Genomic DNA, 17,626 nt, shown 5'->3' with positions numbered 1-17,626 from the left:
TTCCAGGCTGCAATTCATCATTTCCCCACTCTCCCAGAGACTACTTTTACAGCTGTTCACACTTCAAACATCTCTACTCGCCTCACACCCGCCAAATAAATCTGCAGGAGATAACAGTGTGAGGAGGGCTGGCGTGACAAGCTGATGGGGTGTTTGCCCAGAAAAATGACCCCAACAAAGCAACAGGGGCCAGTGAGAGCACAGAAAGCTCTGACAGCAGCCAACAGGACAGTTTGGTCTAGAGGTCTCATGATTCTGCATTAGGCACTCAAACGTCCGAGAGAGGGTGAGCCAAAGGGGACACTGCTCTCCTGTCCTGCCTGCCCTCAGGTCTCCTGCTCTTCACACCAGCTAAGAAGGAGTATAAGACTGAGCCCATCTGGGAACGCAGTTAAGCAGCTTAAAGATTGGGCAGTGCTGCTATGGGTAGGGAAGAGCTCCTTCAGCTGTTCAGGGCTGACACACACCCAACACATCCAGCAGCCCTCAGCTGAGCAGGAGCCCCGACTCAGTGTGAATCTTCCTGTGGTGTCCATAAACTCACTCACCTACAGGCCCTTACAAAATTAAGGCCATTTCAGTGGGACTTCCTTTTGGTTTTGCCACATTAAAATCTCCTTTTGTGGGATCCCAGAAAGACTCCAACTACAGAAAGTTCTGGCCAGAGTTCTGGGCAATGCAGGACAGCTGTGGCTTTAAAAAGGGACTTTCACATTGCACCACAGTGATCTCAAAGGACCCCCAGTGTGATGACTCGGTCAGCACACAGCTATTGTCTAAGCAAGTTGCTGAACACCAGGAGTGCAGTTCAGGATGAATTGCCAGAGCACAGATTGAGAGCAGATGGATTTTCTTCCTGTGGTCAGTACATCCCTCTAGCAGAGGCCACTTAGGAAAAGGGCCCAACCAAATTGCACAGGTACACTGAAACTCAATCAAAGGCTGTCACACATTACCTGGCAGGAAAATCAGTCATGAAAAGCTCCGGGACCAGCTCTTGAAGAGACACGGGGATGTCAGGGTGGTTAGGACATGTGATGTAGTCCAGTTCAATGGCAGTCAAGACACAATCCTCCATGTTGAAGTACTGCACGTCCTCTGCCCTTTCGCTGCCCTCGCCCTGCTCCGGCCTGGCAGCTGCACAGATGTGGCAGGGCACATACTGCTCCATCAGCAACGTGCCATCGCTCTCCATGGCTGTGAGGGCTTCAAAGAGAGCAAACAAACAGGAAACAACATCATTCGCACCAGCTGAGAAGGAACAACAGCTCCGAGTGCATTCCAGTGTCCGCAGGCACGACCTGGATCCACTGGCTGGAAACGGTCGCGCTCACACAGCAGCAATCTGCTGCAGGGTATTGACTGGAATAGAAAATAGCTTTTTGCAATGTCTACAGGGACAGTGCTGGGGAGACAGGACTGTGGCTGTAACCCAACACCCACCCTGCTCTGGTCACAGGTAATGCACAAGCCTGCAAGGAAAATATACGCAGGACCAGCAAAAATTAGGAGTATGTGAATAAAGCATTGGAGAGACCCTTCTACTTGCTGGGTGTCTCTGTCTCTTCCCAGACTGCAAACTGCCAGATGGCTGGAGGTGGGAATGGGGATGGGCGCAGGCTGGGAGGCACAGCACACCGAGCTCAGGCTGAGCACTCACCTGCAGCACCCAGGCTGGGAACGCAGCTCCTGTGGGCTCCCTCATGGGCAACGTTTTCAGCCCCTCCACAGGAAACATGGATTCTATCATGACTGAGCCTTTGGGAGGTTCACACCTCTCCCAAAACTACAGAGGGATTTGGTGGTGACAGGCTCTGTTAAATGCCCACAATTAGTCAGGGTGAACACAGGCTGCAGCCTTTGAAGTCGGGACTCTTCTCAAGCTTCACTGATTAACTTTAGCATTATTTTAATCCAAAGGCAAATAAAATATTCTTTTATCTTCAGAATATGTAGAATGTATGTGAGAGCGCACCACTGTTTCCTCCACAGAGCCTCCAATTAAGAGACTTTGGCACTGCTTTCTAGACTAGGGTAGGATGACAAAGAGCACTTCAGATTTTGCTTTCGTTTCAAACAAAGTGTATTGGGGTTGCAAACAGCCTGCTGGGTAACAGCAGGATCTGTGTTGAACACAGGAGAAACAGCTGCAGGAGTCAAGGAAGTTACCTCGGCATGGAGTCCTTGGTACCACATTCTCATGCCTCTCACATCAGAATTCTATAACTCATAGAATGTTAGAAATTATGGGCAAATTCTTATCCCAGCTGATGCCAAAATGAGTTCAAGGGACAGCACCAAGCAGTTTGGGTCAAATCCTGCCCCTGTTATGAGCACTGGACAAGTCTCTTGAATGTCTACAGGTCCTGCCTGATCTGTAATGTTTCACCTGTGCTGCTGTGACAGACAGACTGGAAGACACAATGTCTAGACCAAAGGGTGTTGGCAACTAATCTTGATCTGTCTGCAGGTTTATTAGCTTTTATCAGATGTTATTGGCTTGAGACTGTCAGAGCCCGAGGGGTCTTCAATTAACACACAATATTGTGCACCTGGAGAGCTCTGTCTAAGTTAAAAGAACCCTCTGTTTAAAAGACATAACACTGCACAGAAAATTACAGTTGTTCTCTTACCAGGGAACCACTGGTCTATCAAAGAGTTGACATGATCCGTGATGAATGCCATGGCTGAAAAGTCTCTCACTTCTGACTGGGAAATTATTTTAATTCCACCACTTTTTTTCTTTTTCCAGTTCACATCAGAAGACTCGACACTGCGTGAGAAAGCCAAAAGACAGACCTGTGAAGCTTTTCTGAAGTGTCAGTGTCAACAAGCGTTCTTTCTGGCAGGAAACCTGAGTTACATAATAACACATAGTTCATGAGTCATCAAAACACAAAGCAAACTAGCTTAGGGGGTGATTTTCAACTCAGCCTGCTCTGCAAATGACTTTCAGAAGAGAATTCTTGCACAGAAACGCCAGTTCCTCACAAAGGGTAAACGCTACAGAAGGTCAGATGTAGGGAAAACTGTGGCCTAAGTGAGCTGAGCATGATGGAGAGTTTTGACAGAAATGCCCCATACAGAATGATGGAAGGTTGGGAGGTGTAAAATCAGTAAAAATTCCAGTGGAATAATAATGATATTTCCAACAACCATTAGGAAAAGTTTATGGACATCATTTTTGCACAATTTCCACGAAAGTGTAACTCCCTGAAACACACGGGGAGATAACAGTATGACCACTACCATGGTCCAGAATTTAGGATTCCAGCCTGTGGTTTGCAGCGTCTGGGTTCAAGTCTCTACTGAGCTTGGAAACTCGGGAAGGTCACTGTTTCTTTCTGGTCTCCAACCATGAAACAGCACCAATGGTTCCTCCCTGTCTTGCCAGCGACCGAAGGAGCAAAAGTCTTAAGTGTCTGCATTTGTGAAAGAACATGGACAGGAGGTTTTCCCCAGGCTTGCAGCCAGCAGACACTCTGCCTTGGCCAGGTTAAGGCAGTTGTCCACAGTCCCTGCTGCATAGAAGCACGTCTATTGACCTGGATTACTGCCACACAGTGGTGAAGTTTTAGGATTCAGTGGAAAACTCATTGAGGCAAGGAAATCTTTGCTTGTGAAAATGCACGATTTTAAGCTGGCAGAGCCCTGCTCTGCTCTCAGGTCTCTTTCAATTTGTGGCTGCAATAACAGATAAAGTTGATACATTCAGACCTGCCAAATAATCAGTTATTCATAATTTTTGTCAGCAGTTGTTACCAGATGAGTTATGTGCGTTAGGAGAGCCTCCTCTTCTCCTGATGAGTGAGCCCATAGCCTGAGTCAGATCCATTCATCTCCATTCAGCTGATGTGTTTCATACACTCTATTAGTCCCCTGTCACACATGCTGCATTATGAACACAAATTACCTAAGATAGCCTCCATCAAAGGTAACGAACAGACCTTCCTGCCAGTAAACAGTGTGAGTCCTTTTGACTCGGAATGTGCTGCAGCGGTTCCTTTGGGTGCCTGTGAAGCTGTAGATGGTCACCTTTTTGTTTCTTGTCTTGGTGTTCTTCTTGTTTTCAAAAAGCTGAAACAAACAGAAAAGCATGAAAATCATTGAACTGCTGAATTTTCTCATAAGGATGTTTTAATCAAGCAAGAAGGTGATTTCTTTTTTTGGCTTTCACAGGTGCTGTTGTACCTTTTACAGTAAAAGTGACTTGTGCTCATATAAAATTTTGTAATGGAATGGAAATACACGTGGTAAAATTGATTTTCCCACAGTGGAAATCTTTTTCATGCCACTCAAAAAAGAACAATTTCATATCAGTGCACAAAGCTAATTCTATAACTGTGACATTTGCCATATTTATTCTGCATTTGCAAAAGTCTTATGAACCTAAAGCACTAAATGTTCTAGTGAATGATGAAGTCTGCCCTCAATGCATAGAGTTAACTTTTCCACCTGTTTCAGTAGGAGGAAGATGGCTCTTCTCCAAGACACTTCAAACCAGCACTTACAGCAAAATGGATTTCTGTTTTAAAACCAAAAAGTTAATCCGCAGGACTCCGCTGTACTCATTGCTCCAACATTTATTTGCCTGCAGACAGGTCTGACGCCTGGCATCCTTTCCACTCCCTTCATGAGGACTGGATGAAGCCCCTAGGAAAGGTGCTCTAGGATTATGTAGTGCCCAAGAGGATGTAAGCAAGGAGTTGCCAAGACAGCCCATTAAAAGAGGTAAAGTTACTACATGGTTTGAGAAGCCTGGAACACAGAGGACCTTCCAAAAACAGGTATCATGTTTTCCATGTTCTGTGCATCACTGACAGACCACAGTTTAATGGAGAGCTGCTAAGAAGATACCAGAGCAGTACTATAAATATTTTGCAGGTATTTATTACAGTTTCAGATAGAAACTGCTGCAAACATGTCTGCAACAACATCAAAATTCACTTGGCTCTCAGAACCTTGCAAACACTACTTCAATGTCACTCACAGCACTTGCACTAACAGGGTGCCTCATTAAGGCAACAGTCCTATAATTTTCTTCCCATTTAAACCCATAGAGATTCAGATATCTGGCTTTGGTGGAGCTATTCCAGATCTCCTCTGGCAAAGCCGTCAGGGAGTCTGGCCTGGTGGAATGGTCATGGACAAGAGCCGCAGGCAGAACTCCAATTACTTGTAACTGGAAGATGCTGGAGGAACTGAGACCTTCCAGGGGATCATGTTATAAAGAGGCTGTGGAGAACTCAGGTTTTCTCCCCCCGATATGTTGTTCTCAGTGACACTTACTGTAAAAACAGAATCAGATTTTCAGTGCAGAGCCTTGTCTCTCCCTATTTACTCAAATAATGTTACTGAAGTCTTGACAGAAGTGAGCAGGATGTGAAGAGACATCCCACTTACACCGAACCACTTTAGCTGTCTGCTTTTGTTTGCAGGCAGACACAGTAACCTACCTGGAGGTCCATCTCTGCCAGGCTAATTAACATCCGGGCTATGAACCTTTGCCAAAAGCCAACGGGGACAAAACTCATCTTGAAGACCCTCTGGACTGTGTTTGTGGTCTGGTGGCAGAGCCCGTGGATATCTAACGCCGGCTTGGTAGGAAGCAGATGAGGAAGGAGGTAGCTGAAACACATCAAGTTCAACAGCTCAGATTTTAGCTACAGCTTTTAACAGTGAGTACATTGTTACCAGATAATAGGGCGATTCAGTCTCCAAAGAGATTTTTAATGGCACAGCCTACTGCATATAAAAAAGCTTTTAGACTAAAGCTCTGCAGCAATACATGGAGAAATTAATTTACACTATGGAAGCAAGCAGAGGCAAAACAGACATTACATAATTCAGCCAGGGCTATTGGAAAGGACTAAAATTGATGTAATGAGCATTTGTGTACTCACAAATTAAATGCATTAAAATATAGGGCCATTAGAACAGCTGCGATGTCGGGATTCATTTTTTGGGTACTACTCTGCCCTGGTAGTAAGCAGGGAATTACAGCTGTGGAACAGGAGATCAATGCAAAAACAACCTCCAGCAGCTCAGGTTCAGTAAGCCCAGAAGGGGGGGGAAAGGCTGCAGGGACTGGGCTGCTCTGTCTCAACCCAGCTCCAGAACGAGAACACCTCATGGGTCAGCATGACAGGGATTCCTGCTGCTCCATCCTGTGGCTGATGGATTCCTGCCACATCCCTAACAAACCCCTAAAGCAAGAGCTCACATTGCCAGGCTGTTGCCAGCAGAGAAATGACTTGTCTAGCTCAGATTCCCCTGCAATCAGATTATTAGTACTTTGCCCAAGTGTGAAGGAGACTTGATGTTATCTGTGCCTGACCAGTCAGCAGCAACAGAGTTATGCTGGAGTAGGGGACCACAATGTTTTAAAATTATTTTCAGATCTCCCAGTAAGCCCAGAATATTCATTTGTCCTGATCTTTAGTATTTGGGAAGTTAAACCTCCTGGAACACTGGAACTGTTTTGAAAACCATGAGCTTATGGCTTTCAATACTTGCCAGTAAATCTCTTGTCAGTGATATTCTTCTGTACCAAACACATCCCAGGACGCCTGTACAATCTAAAATGTTATTTGCTTATAAGCAGACACACTACTGTTTTATCAGTGTTGAGCCTCAGAAAATGTGTTGGCATCTGGGGCTCATCGTTGACGGGCACAACGACAGCAACAAGGCATGTGGCCAAGAGACCTGACCAAAATAACACTGGCAGGGACTAGACACAACCAGAACTAATGCTGGGTCAGAATCCAGTGCTTTAAAGCCTCTCACGTTTTCTCTCCAGCAGCTGCAGCATTCTGTAAAACCTGAAATATCAGCTCAAAAAAACCAGCCATCATTAGAGAACAGCTCTCTCCATATGTCACACGTGATGACATATTACATGATCAAATTATCTGTTCCATGAAACATCTTTGGAATGTAAAACTGGCAATAATTTCAATTATAAATTGCAATAAGAATGGTCATGCTTTTAACTGTATTTTAAGAAGCAGAACACAGTTAAGTTACATGCACCTTAGGCACAAAAGGAGTGCAACAAACTAAAACTTCTTGCTCTATAAAAGTAGTGGATGCATCATCAGACAGCCAATAAATTTTCCTCAGCACATCCAAGAAAGGGTCTAGGAGAGTAGGAAGGGCCAGTGAGGCCCTTCTGGGCCACAACTATCTAGTGGATTATAACACAGATGGTGATTCGAGGCTCTTGAACAACAGCCAATGCAAATTTTGAAAATATGTGAAACATGCCCCCATCCACCCTTTCAGAACAGAAACTGGCAGCTGCTTTCTCTACTGACTGCACAGAAACCCTATCTGGCAATCTAGACAACAATTGCAGCAGCACAGTAACAAATAACTGCTCTGTGTCTGGCTAGTACATTAAATTAATCCAACCTGCTATAGCTACAGCCCGTCAGTGGGAAGAATATTCTGCTAATGTGGCTTGGATCGCTCAGAAAAACATTGGGCAGGCCATGAAAAAGCAGTTTCCTTGTTCCCAAGGCACAGACAATGTAATTGCCTTGGAGAAAAATGGCAGATAGTGACAAGGAGTCCAAAAGGCATTTTGGACTAAGCAGAAACATTGCTGCTTTATCTGTGTTAAGCCTGAGAAAATTTGTTGGCATCCGGGACTGGATAAGTGACAGGCATAATGACAGCACAGAGAATGCTGCACTTGTGCTGGCATTCAGAGCTCCCGAGAGGCTCAGGGCGATGCAGCCGCGCTGTCCTGCAAGGGCAAGGAAGTGAAATGCAAATGCCACATCAAAAGTGCAATACAGCTCTAGTCCCACCGCCTGCCCAACAACAGGCTGTCGCCAAGCAGATGGGAGAGAGAAAAATCGCAGGGAACTCTGCCCAGAGGAAAAGGAATCGGGGGGCAGAGGGGAGGAGGACTCATTAACATTTAAAGAGAATGAGGTTTCTTAGACCATTTCTAGGAAAACTACCGATCAGCACCTACTGAGGTTAAAAATCAAGCAAATCACGTTGCTGCTGCAGCTACGCTTTCCTGATTTCACCAGGAATAAAATGCTGTTACTTTCAGGGCTGACACAATTACTGATTATCTGAAGTTTTCTGCCACACTCAAGTGAGGATCTTTCACTGGGAACAGATGACTCCAGCCCATCTATATTTCAGGCCTGGCAGCCGTGGCCTCACATCCTCTCCCGGCTGCAGCTGCGCCGGCTGAGCCCTTACAGCTTCCACCTGCTCGTGGCCACATCCCCGGCAGTGTCACTGCCCCTCAGGGCTGGTGGCTGAGCCTGTCACCAGCCTCAATGCACCCAGTGGACAAAGACTGCTCTGGGAAAGCTTTCACACCGGCCGGTTTGGCCCAGAGGATACTCAATTCAGGAAATACAGCCCAAATGGATGGGTGCCTTCCATGACACTGCTGAACACTCTCAGATATTTTCTCAGCACAAGAACTCTGTCAAGACAACCACTTAGACAGGCAAAGCCTGTTAATATCCACTGACTAAATGGCCATTTTTCTCCAGTCTGACTAAGCCTCTCTAATTATCAACATACCTGTTATTGGCCACAGGCAGGGCGATCTCAAACTTGGCCAAGAACTGGAAGTACTGCTCTTCGGTCTGCTCGGTGAAGCCCGTTCCAACCAGCAGCATCCTGAGGTCCTCTGCTCTGATGACTCCATTCTTAGCTACAGACTTGGAGCTCTTGATGTTGAAAATCCTCTGTAGACACTCTGAGAGCCAGACGGGGTCAAGGAAGTAGAGGTTCCTCAGGCCGTGGCTCGTGTCTGGGAAGTGCAGTAGTGTCCCTGTTTCTATGAGAAAATTAATGGCTGCAAAAAAATAAAGAATTGGGGGTTAGCAATAGACCAGCATTAGGAAACCACAGTGCAGAAGAGTAAGACTATGAGGCAGTTTGTCGAGTTTTATGCATTGCAGATACAGCCAGCACGCAGCCAAGTCAAGAGAGCAACATCTATCTGAGGAGTACTGCTATCTGACACTCCACTTGTAAAACCCACATCTCACTTCTTCACAGCCAGTATTTCTGTCCCCACGACACCTCCCCTTCACCCTCCTCCTGCCATCCTCACAGGGAAGGGCTCTCCCTGCCTCCTGCAGAGCAAGGCCTCCATAAAGATCACAAGACTGGGGCCCTACAGAGAAGCCAGACTTGAAACTATGGCAACTCTCACTCTACACAGAGCAGAAATGAAACACAGCTTGTTAAAAAAAAAAAAATTAAATCAGTAACCTCAAACCATCCCAGAAACTTCCCAGTCCTGACCCCAAAGTTCCATTACTAATTTTATATCTTAACAATTTCCAAAGTGAGTTCTAACTGGTGTACTTTTTATTTACTATTTGTGAAATATTTCAATTGGACATACATATTAATTTCCAAGAAATTACTGGTCTGCTCTGACCTACCAGTTTGCAAGTCCTCATAGTCTTTGATGTCATTTCCAGGCGTTTGCTCGATCATCAGTTCTATTTGTCTGTCTGTTAAATACTGTACATCATCATTTTGACTTCTTTTATGCTGTTCTGCAAGGACAGCTTCTTGAAGGCTAAGGTAACTCCTTGGTATCTGCAAGCCATGTGAGGAAACCAGCAGGATCAGTATCAGCCAGCAAGGGATGAACTGGCTGCCATCTCCCCTTCACAGGGATCTTATAACGCTCTTTTCCCCAAACCAGGTTGCCATCTTAAATATTCACATGCCTCCTGCATCAACAATAACTCTTAAAGTTCACCTCCCAAGCCCCACAAAAGCCCTGCTTTGGTAAGGATCACCAAGAAAGTCCAGTTCTCACCAATCTCCCTGCAAGTTTCTGGGAGCAAATTGAGCTGCCGACATCCTTCATGTTGCAAGTGACATGAAAAATCAGCTGCCGCAGTCCCTCAAGGCCTTCCAGAGTCTTACATGAGAGCTCACTGCAAAAGTCATGCAAAGGTGAAGATTATCAAACCTTATCAGCACACTGGCTTCCTTTCCGGGCTCACTTTCTCTTATCACTAACTTTAAATTTCCTGTGTCAGCTGAATGGGAGGAAGGCTGTCAGTGGATATTTTTAGCTTTGAAGAAAACACGGAGTCGCCTGGAAAAGATGTATTAGGCCACATCTGTATTAGTCCAACCCCTGCTCTGCCTGCTTCACTCACTGCACTGCTGTCCCCTGTGCACTGTGATGTCTGGGGATGTCCCTGGCAGACTGACCAAAGTCATCCCCCTCTGTCCCTCCAGAGCCACACACATCCTGAAAGGGGCTGTAGGGAGAAGGAAAACTCAGTGCCTCAGCAGCCTCTGGAGAAAAGTCCAGTTCTCCCTGCCCCAGATCAAAGAGGCAGGATGATGACTACCAGACACCTTTTCCCACCCTTATTCTGGTCCTTTCTCAGCTGGATCCTGCAATTAGGGAATTGATGCTTAGATTCTAAAAGCTGGCCTTCATTATCTCTTTAATAGCTAAAAACCTGCTCTCCAACTCCCACTAGTTTTAGTCTTTTTGTGGGCTGCATAAGAACAGTTCTATTCCACTTTCCCCAACAAAGTGTCTTTCTAACTGATCCTACACATGTTCCCATGGCAGACAGAAAATCCTTCTCTAATGAAATATGCTTTGTCTTAAACCTCAGCCCTCCATGGCACCGGGAAGTGTGCAATTCACTGGGATGCTGGAGGACCCTGACCAGTAATAGAAGCACCCGGGGTCACCACACAAGGATTTCACACTCCTTACACACCTCCAGCCCCAGAGCTTAATACCACATATATTCCAGGTGGATGACAGGGTGTGGAGAGGCACAGGAAGGAGGAGGTATGAAATCAGGCTGGGGAGAAACGCAAGGGGAAAGGAAGGCACAGAAGATAGTACAGGATGCCTGTCAGGCTGAAAGAAAGTCCCCTTGAGAAAGAATGATTGAGATCATGTTACGATGGGAAAAGAGGCTTGAGGTGACATAAACACAAAGTTTTCTTCTTCTCATGGTGAGTCTTTGAGCCTCACAGTGTGTCCCTGGTGTTCCTCCTAACGGGGGAAGAGCCAGCTGGGATGCCTGGCACAGGCTGGGATGCCTGACAGTGCCTGCAGAGTGGTACGTGGGAGGTCGGCTGATGCCTTTGCCAGGCAGCAGATGGGAAGTGCTGGGGACATCACAGTGCCCTTCCTCACTTGCCAGCTGCCACCTGCTCTTGCCCCAGGCAGAGGCATTTTCATGTTGTCTGGTGCCAGCCTGCTGCATCCACGTTCACCCCCTGCCTCACAGACGCTTCATTCCCAGCAGGAGGAGCCTCTTCTCCCCAAGGGCATTCTCTTGGAGCAGTGTCAGACTGCGTGGCCTGAGTGACACCCATCTCCCAGGCAGTACCAGCCCCCAGTTGTGACAGCTGGAGATGGATGGCACAGGGGACTGACCCCTCCTTGCCCAGCCAACAGTGCCACGTGAGCTGTGTTCCCACATCAGGTACCACCCACAGCCTCCCCTCAACAAATCCCCTGGCATCCACCGTGTGACAGTCACACTCTCACGCTCTGCAGCATTAATCAGTCAATCTGCACCTTCTCTCCTTGAGACTAATGTGTCACCAATAAACAGTGAGAAACCTGAGTGAAGGGGGAGCAGTAAACAGGCTGGTCAAGGTCATGACTTTGTAGCTTCCAGCTCTCAGACTCATCATCAGCCCCCTGAGCAACACTGACCTTCTCTCTCGTTGTAATACATTATCTCAGTCAAAAATAGATGAAATGCAATGCTGACGAGTCTCTAAATTGGTTCCGTTGCCAAGGAGATCAAGTATCTCAAAATTGTTAAAAGTGTCATAAAATAAAGAGTGACTGAACTTCACAAAGGCACAAGTACTTACTGCAGGTGCTTGAAGGTGATATCTGGGAAGCCAGTTGCTCTGGATCCAGAGGGAGACCGACACAGAGCCAGGACATATGCCCTCAGAGTTGCTATCCTCTCCACACGGAATTTTGTTTCAATCAAATCAAGGTGTGTTCCTACCACCAACACCACTGAGTTCGGAGCCTTGGCCTGCAAGAGAAACACTGACAGTGATCTTACCCAGATTACATCAGTGAGGACATGTGAAAAGTATAGTATTTAAGAGGAGGGAGTCACATATATTAATAAAATGGAATATATATATATTTATAAAGTAGAGGCAACCTGTCATGGCTGCTTGACAACAGCTACAAGTGATTTGGGTATTACAGAAGTTCTGCAGAGCATGGCTTAATCATCTGCTGCTACTGCAGAGCAGGAAACTGTCACTTTGGGTTTTTACATCAGGGTTTAACACAAAGGGAGTTGCTGTGAGTTAGTGAAATAAAGGGAACTATGTCTGCCCAAAGTTAACTTAACCTGCAGCCAGGAGCTCTGCTATTCTGAAAAAGGCTAGTTACAGCCTGGAATGGACACCTGGGGAAGTCACACAAACTTTTTCACTGGAGGTATATGGAGAGGTGAGATAAACTTCTAGAAAAGTCTAAATCTACTTAATCAGAGCAAAGGAATGGATTAGATGATCTCATGGTTTCTTCCAACCCTTCCATGATTGTATTATGACCCTGGAATGTATCCAGATCTCAGGGAACATGCTGCCAAATTGCACAGGCTTAAGCAGGGATCATTTGCCCATCCAAATGAGTTTGACCACAGAAGAACATTCAGAGGCAGAAATATATCCTTCTTTGCAGGCAATCCATTTCCCTCTGAGGATGCCCACTGAAATCTCCCAACCTGAGTGACACCAAACAACCCCAGGCAGACCCAGGAGTGGTGGCTGCACCAATCCACACCAAGGTCCCAGTATGCTGCTCCCTGGAGGCTCATGGAGAGCACAGGCACAGGGTAGGATGGAGAGATGTTCCCTGGTGTGTTCTCCCAGTACTTAGCAGCCTACAGCTCACTGACTTCCTCAGCACGAGGGAGTATCTCAGAGTTAACAGCACCTGAGAGAGTTTTCATTCACCAGTCTGTCCTTCCAATTTCTGGTATCCCCAGCACATTGTATTTCCATGAAATTCCACAGGTTAGCCATCCAGTGTGTTTAAGATACTTCCCATTGTTTGCTTCAAAGCTACAATTTCATTTGTTCTCTCCCAATTCTATGGTAAAAGACCATGAACAAGACTCTCTTGTGGTTTTCTCCTTTCCCCATCATGTCTACATACAGCCCTTTTCATTTTTCCCTACTTTTAACCATCATGATCATATTTCTCTGCATTTTTCCTGATGCCACTATGTGCTTGCTGGGATGTATTAAGGACACATCATACATTTTTGAAATATAGTAATTTTCCTTTCAGCTTTGTTACCTACTTTGGCTTTTTGATTGCTGCTGGCCATTAATACTTTGATATAGACAAGATATTTGCTTTTCGAGAGGCATCCATTTTTGTTCATTTAATGTTAAGACAATTATCAAATAATAAACAGTTACAAACAATTATGAACATGGTATTAGAAAAATCAATCCACAGCAATGAATTCACTGCAGCTTGGAGTCTAAATGATAGCTGTTTTGGAAATACTCTCTAGCTTACCTGAATCTAAAGTGTTAAAAATATAACCTCAAGACTAATGTGTGTCTAACCCACACAAGAAAGAAAATGCTTCAAACCCCCCTTGGAGCACAGTGTGGTCAAACACTAATTCCAAAATAAGTATGTTCAGCCTTACTTAGCAAGGGTTTATAAATCAGCTTTTGTTTCATTCTCTGCTGTGTGTGAGGGAGAACAAAGCAAATGATAAATTTAAACCATTAAATATAGCGATACGCCTACAGCGTAATGGAAAATGAATTCCAAATGCTGTGCAAAATTCATAGCTCGGGGAGCTTTCAAAAGCAGAGCAAAAAGGATCCGCAATATCACATATCTGCGTGCTGAGCTACTACTTGATAAATAGATATCCCAGAGCCCACCAGTGACTTCTTACCTCAATGTTCAGCAACCAGAACTGTAAGTTTGCCACAGCTTCTTCCCCCAGTGCCAAGTTCCAGACCACTATGTACAATGCTTTGTCTGTGAAGAAACACTGATTGACTGTAGACATGCTTGCTGGGCCTCCGATATCCCAGACATTGAACTCCACTGAATCAACCTACTTAGACAAAGAGAAGTGTTCAAATCAAACCGTGGCAGTAAATCACTGGGAGATAATAGCTGAAGTATAAACCTACGCCTGCATAATGTATGACACAAGAAGGGGTTCAATGTCCTAATTGTGCCTCCAGGAAAGATAAATCAACAAGCAATTGTTAAGCATGGCTACCACTTCCCCACAGGAAATCAAGACTAATTACTTGCTGCTAAAACGATAGAGGTGCCCTTGATGCTGGTAAAACTCCAGTTAATGCTGTGGATTCTCCAGTACAAACAAGGGTCTCATTCTGAGCCCTGTATTTCACTGCATCTGGAATAGAAACTGTTTCATCCTTGTCTGTGCCACGCTCGACAGGACCATTGAAGCTGCTTATCTGCCACTGCTGTGGGGAACAGGAAACCCCTGCTGAAATCACTTCCACTGAGCTCAGACTGAGCTGAGCCAAGCAGAAGAGAGATGCTGAGAGATGGGAAGCTTCTCAGGCCTTTCATAAACACCTCCTACACATTGCTCCCAGGCTTCTGATGTCTGTGCCATGCCAGAGATGGGCCAGAACCACAGTTGCTGTGAATCAGACTCACTGATTTCTGGGGGAATGCTTAAATGGAGGCCTCTCCAGCTCTGGCTCTCTCCCCAGTACCCCTGCATCCATTGCTCTGTGCAGCCCTATGACAGCACTAAGAGGGAGCCTAGCTCTCTGCTTAAATGGCATTCAGGCTCCCAGTTGCAGCAGGAAGTACCTGCATACCCGGGAAGCTCTGTCCCTAAATCATTCAGCCCTGGAGAGTCAAAACCCCTGAGACTGCACACAAAACCAAACCCTGCTCCAGCCACCATCCTCAGAGCATCACATAACACCCAGTGGGCTCCGTTTAGGGGTCTGGGGCCAGGAACCGACTGATCCCACATGAAAGTTACCCTATGAGAGTTCAGCCAGAAGCTCAGTATCTCAGCAGGGCTCTGATCCTGTGCAATCCGCGTGAAGTCTCCCAAAAACAGCTGGAAGAACTTCCATATTGTTGAAACCAAGCCCTAACCAGAACAAGGACTGCTTTGTTCACCCAAAAGACCTTCAGCTGTGAGTGTGTGTGTGGACAGACAGACTCTGAGATAGGGATAAAAGCCCATTCAGTGTCTTGATCCCAACTCCTGGTCTCTGGTGCTGTCTACACTTTTATTTTATTCAGCTGCTCCACAACACAAAATGCACAAATCCCTTCTACCACCAGTCTTCCCTTCAAGGAGTCAGTCTGTGTTGCTGTTTTCTTTCTGTCTTTGGCCTGGCACTCTCTGCTGTGAACTCAGCAGGCTCCTTTCTCCCTTCCAAAACAGTCTGGTGGTCATGGCTCTCATCTGGAAAGGAGGAGCCATGAGTTTGCATCCCCTCAGCTCTGACAAGACCTCAGGACCAATTCTGCATCCTCTAATCCCTGGACTACTCTGCAGGCAGTGGACAGAGCCACCTACAAATGCTTGGATTAAATCAGTGCTCTCCAAATGAGTTCAGTATGACACATTCCATGAACGAGTCATCTGAGATTTGGATGTTTAAGATATGCCTTAGACATCCTTGGATCACACCAGAGGTCAGGCACCCTACCTTCCACCCACATTCCCCACCCAGGACAGTTCTGATATGAAGGAAATCCAGCTTTAGGTACTGATGTCCCAAATGAAAGGACAATCTGCTGTAGAGAAGCTGATTTAAAGCAGTCTCTCAAAATTAGTATCCACTCAAGGTGGGAGAGCCAGAATTTTAGCAGTCACACAGAGCTCTCTTTAGAATACAGTTAGTCAGGAAAACAGAACTGCCCTCTAGTACCAACTGGAAACGAAACAGAATTGCAATGGGTCTAAAACCACATCACTTGTGAGGTAATGGAAACTGCTCTTTGTAAAAGGACAATTTCAGCCCAAATGGACCCTGCAAGGCTCCAACATCCTACTGGGGCTGAGGATTTCCGACTGCTTTTCACCTTTGCCTTGTGCCCCACAGGCTTGGGGAGCTCCCATTTTGTTGTCCGGATGGTAGCATCACTGTGCATCATCTGGGGCACCTTCCCTGTCTGCAGGATCTCCACCAGTGTGGACTTGCCCTGCCGGGGAGGGCCGATGATGATCATCTTCATCAGCTTGCACTTCTCTGCCCGCCGCAGCTGCGCTCGTAAATACGCCAGCACTGTCTTGGGGCCTGTGGGGGAGAGAACGGGCTGGAGCTGGGGACTGCAGCCACAAACACTCTCAGGGACAGCACAAAACCCACTGCTGCAGACACATCAGCTGAATTCATGCTTCCCCTGCAGTTTTGCTGTGGGCTGAGACAACCCAGAGAATAAACAAAGAAACCTCCAGCAGACAAACCTGAGACAGAGACCCCAGGAAAAGGTCACTGCTCTGAGGCTCCACAATGGAGCACTGTAAGGAGAAACAAATGCTGGGGTTCCTATGCTTCAGAAGCTGAAAGGAAACATAAAATACTAATTTAGTATTGGAAAATACTCTGTTTTTCCTTCTACTTTTATGTTTCCAGTTAAAGTTAGATTGAGGCTTCAACAGTATACTGCCGGAGCAGGAACAATTCCTAATTACTTTGTTCCCACAGGATTTTCTGATTAAAATGCACAAAAAAAAGAAGACAGCATTGTAATAGATCCAAAAACCTAGCAGCTTACAATAAAGTCACTTCAATGGGACCATGGCTGCTGATCCTAAACATCTCAGTCTTTAGAGAGACAACCTAAATATCCTAAAATATACACATTCAGGAAGCAAGCCACAGAATTTATGCACACTGCAATTGAAATACAGCATTTATAAGTCATCATTTCAAACTGTGATCTGTCTTAAATTGATCATACAGCCAGATCTTAGCGCTGATTAGCAAATTTGTAAATACGAGTAGGAGGTTTCCCTGTGCAATTCCAGTTAACCCCAATGAGGGTTTGAGCATACACTGTCTGCTCCTGCTCTTGACCATTAAAAGGAAGAGATTTTATTGTATGTTCATTCAATTTAATAAAGAATACACAGCATCAGCCTTACCCTCTTTTCTGATCTCTGCAGGAACATTACTGATATTTAGTTCCTCGATATCCAGCTGCCAGAGATTAGCCAGCTGTCCAAGTTCTGGAGGAAGCTCTCGGATACCAGGGTTACTGTACAAAAACAAATAAATCTACCAACAACCAGGCTTTGTGTGTAAGTAGCTGCTCTCATGGACTCTCAGATTACGCTATTCTATCCTTGCAGAAATCTTCCATTAACATTTTAATAAGACTACTCAGCACTTTAATAGCAATTTCCATCCTAAAAGTGATGTATAACCTCAATTTATCCTCTGAGGCAGACAAATGTAATCATCTTTGCTGGATAGTTGAGGAAATAAAGGTAAAAATGATGAGTTATTGAATGTAACACTACAGAAACTGACAGCAAAAAGCCAGAATGAACTAGAGGCACATTAGATTCCCAGGCCTGTGTTTAAAGCAGTAGATCATCTTCCCTAA

The 17,626-nt window shown here is 45.7% G+C and overlaps 1 protein-coding gene across 6 annotated transcripts in view; it reads right to left on the bottom strand.

Annotated features, from left to right (window-relative positions):
• LRRK1 (leucine rich repeat kinase 1) overlaps nucleotides 1-17,626 on the bottom strand; it is a 73,725-nt gene that overhangs the window by 16,948 nt on the left and 39,151 nt on the right. For all 6 annotated transcript variants that reach the window (XM_048317729.1, XM_048317728.1, XM_048317734.1 and 3 more), the window contains 11 exons: nucleotides 17,163-17,275; nucleotides 16,097-16,311; nucleotides 13,953-14,117; nucleotides 11,872-12,044; nucleotides 9,821-9,941; nucleotides 9,435-9,594; nucleotides 8,560-8,836; nucleotides 5,457-5,628; nucleotides 3,914-4,077; nucleotides 2,634-2,773; nucleotides 957-1,206 (listed from right to left, as the gene is read on the bottom strand). In XM_048317729.1, coding sequence (XP_048173686.1) covers nucleotides 957-1,206; nucleotides 2,634-2,773; nucleotides 3,914-4,077; nucleotides 5,457-5,628; nucleotides 8,560-8,836; nucleotides 9,435-9,594; nucleotides 9,821-9,941; nucleotides 11,872-12,044; nucleotides 13,953-14,117; nucleotides 16,097-16,311; nucleotides 17,163-17,275 — 1,950 coding nt within the window. The remainder of the gene's footprint in view (nucleotides 1-956; nucleotides 1,207-2,633; nucleotides 2,774-3,913; nucleotides 4,078-5,456; nucleotides 5,629-8,559; nucleotides 8,837-9,434; nucleotides 9,595-9,820; nucleotides 9,942-11,871; nucleotides 12,045-13,952; nucleotides 14,118-16,096; nucleotides 16,312-17,162; nucleotides 17,276-17,626) is intronic.

Source organism: Corvus hawaiiensis, chromosome 13, assembly GCF_020740725.1.
Source record: "Corvus hawaiiensis isolate bCorHaw1 chromosome 13, bCorHaw1.pri.cur, whole genome shotgun sequence".
NCBI lineage: Eukaryota > Metazoa > Chordata > Aves > Passeriformes > Corvidae > Corvus > Corvus hawaiiensis.
This window is presented reverse-complemented; position numbering and strand designations above follow the sequence as displayed.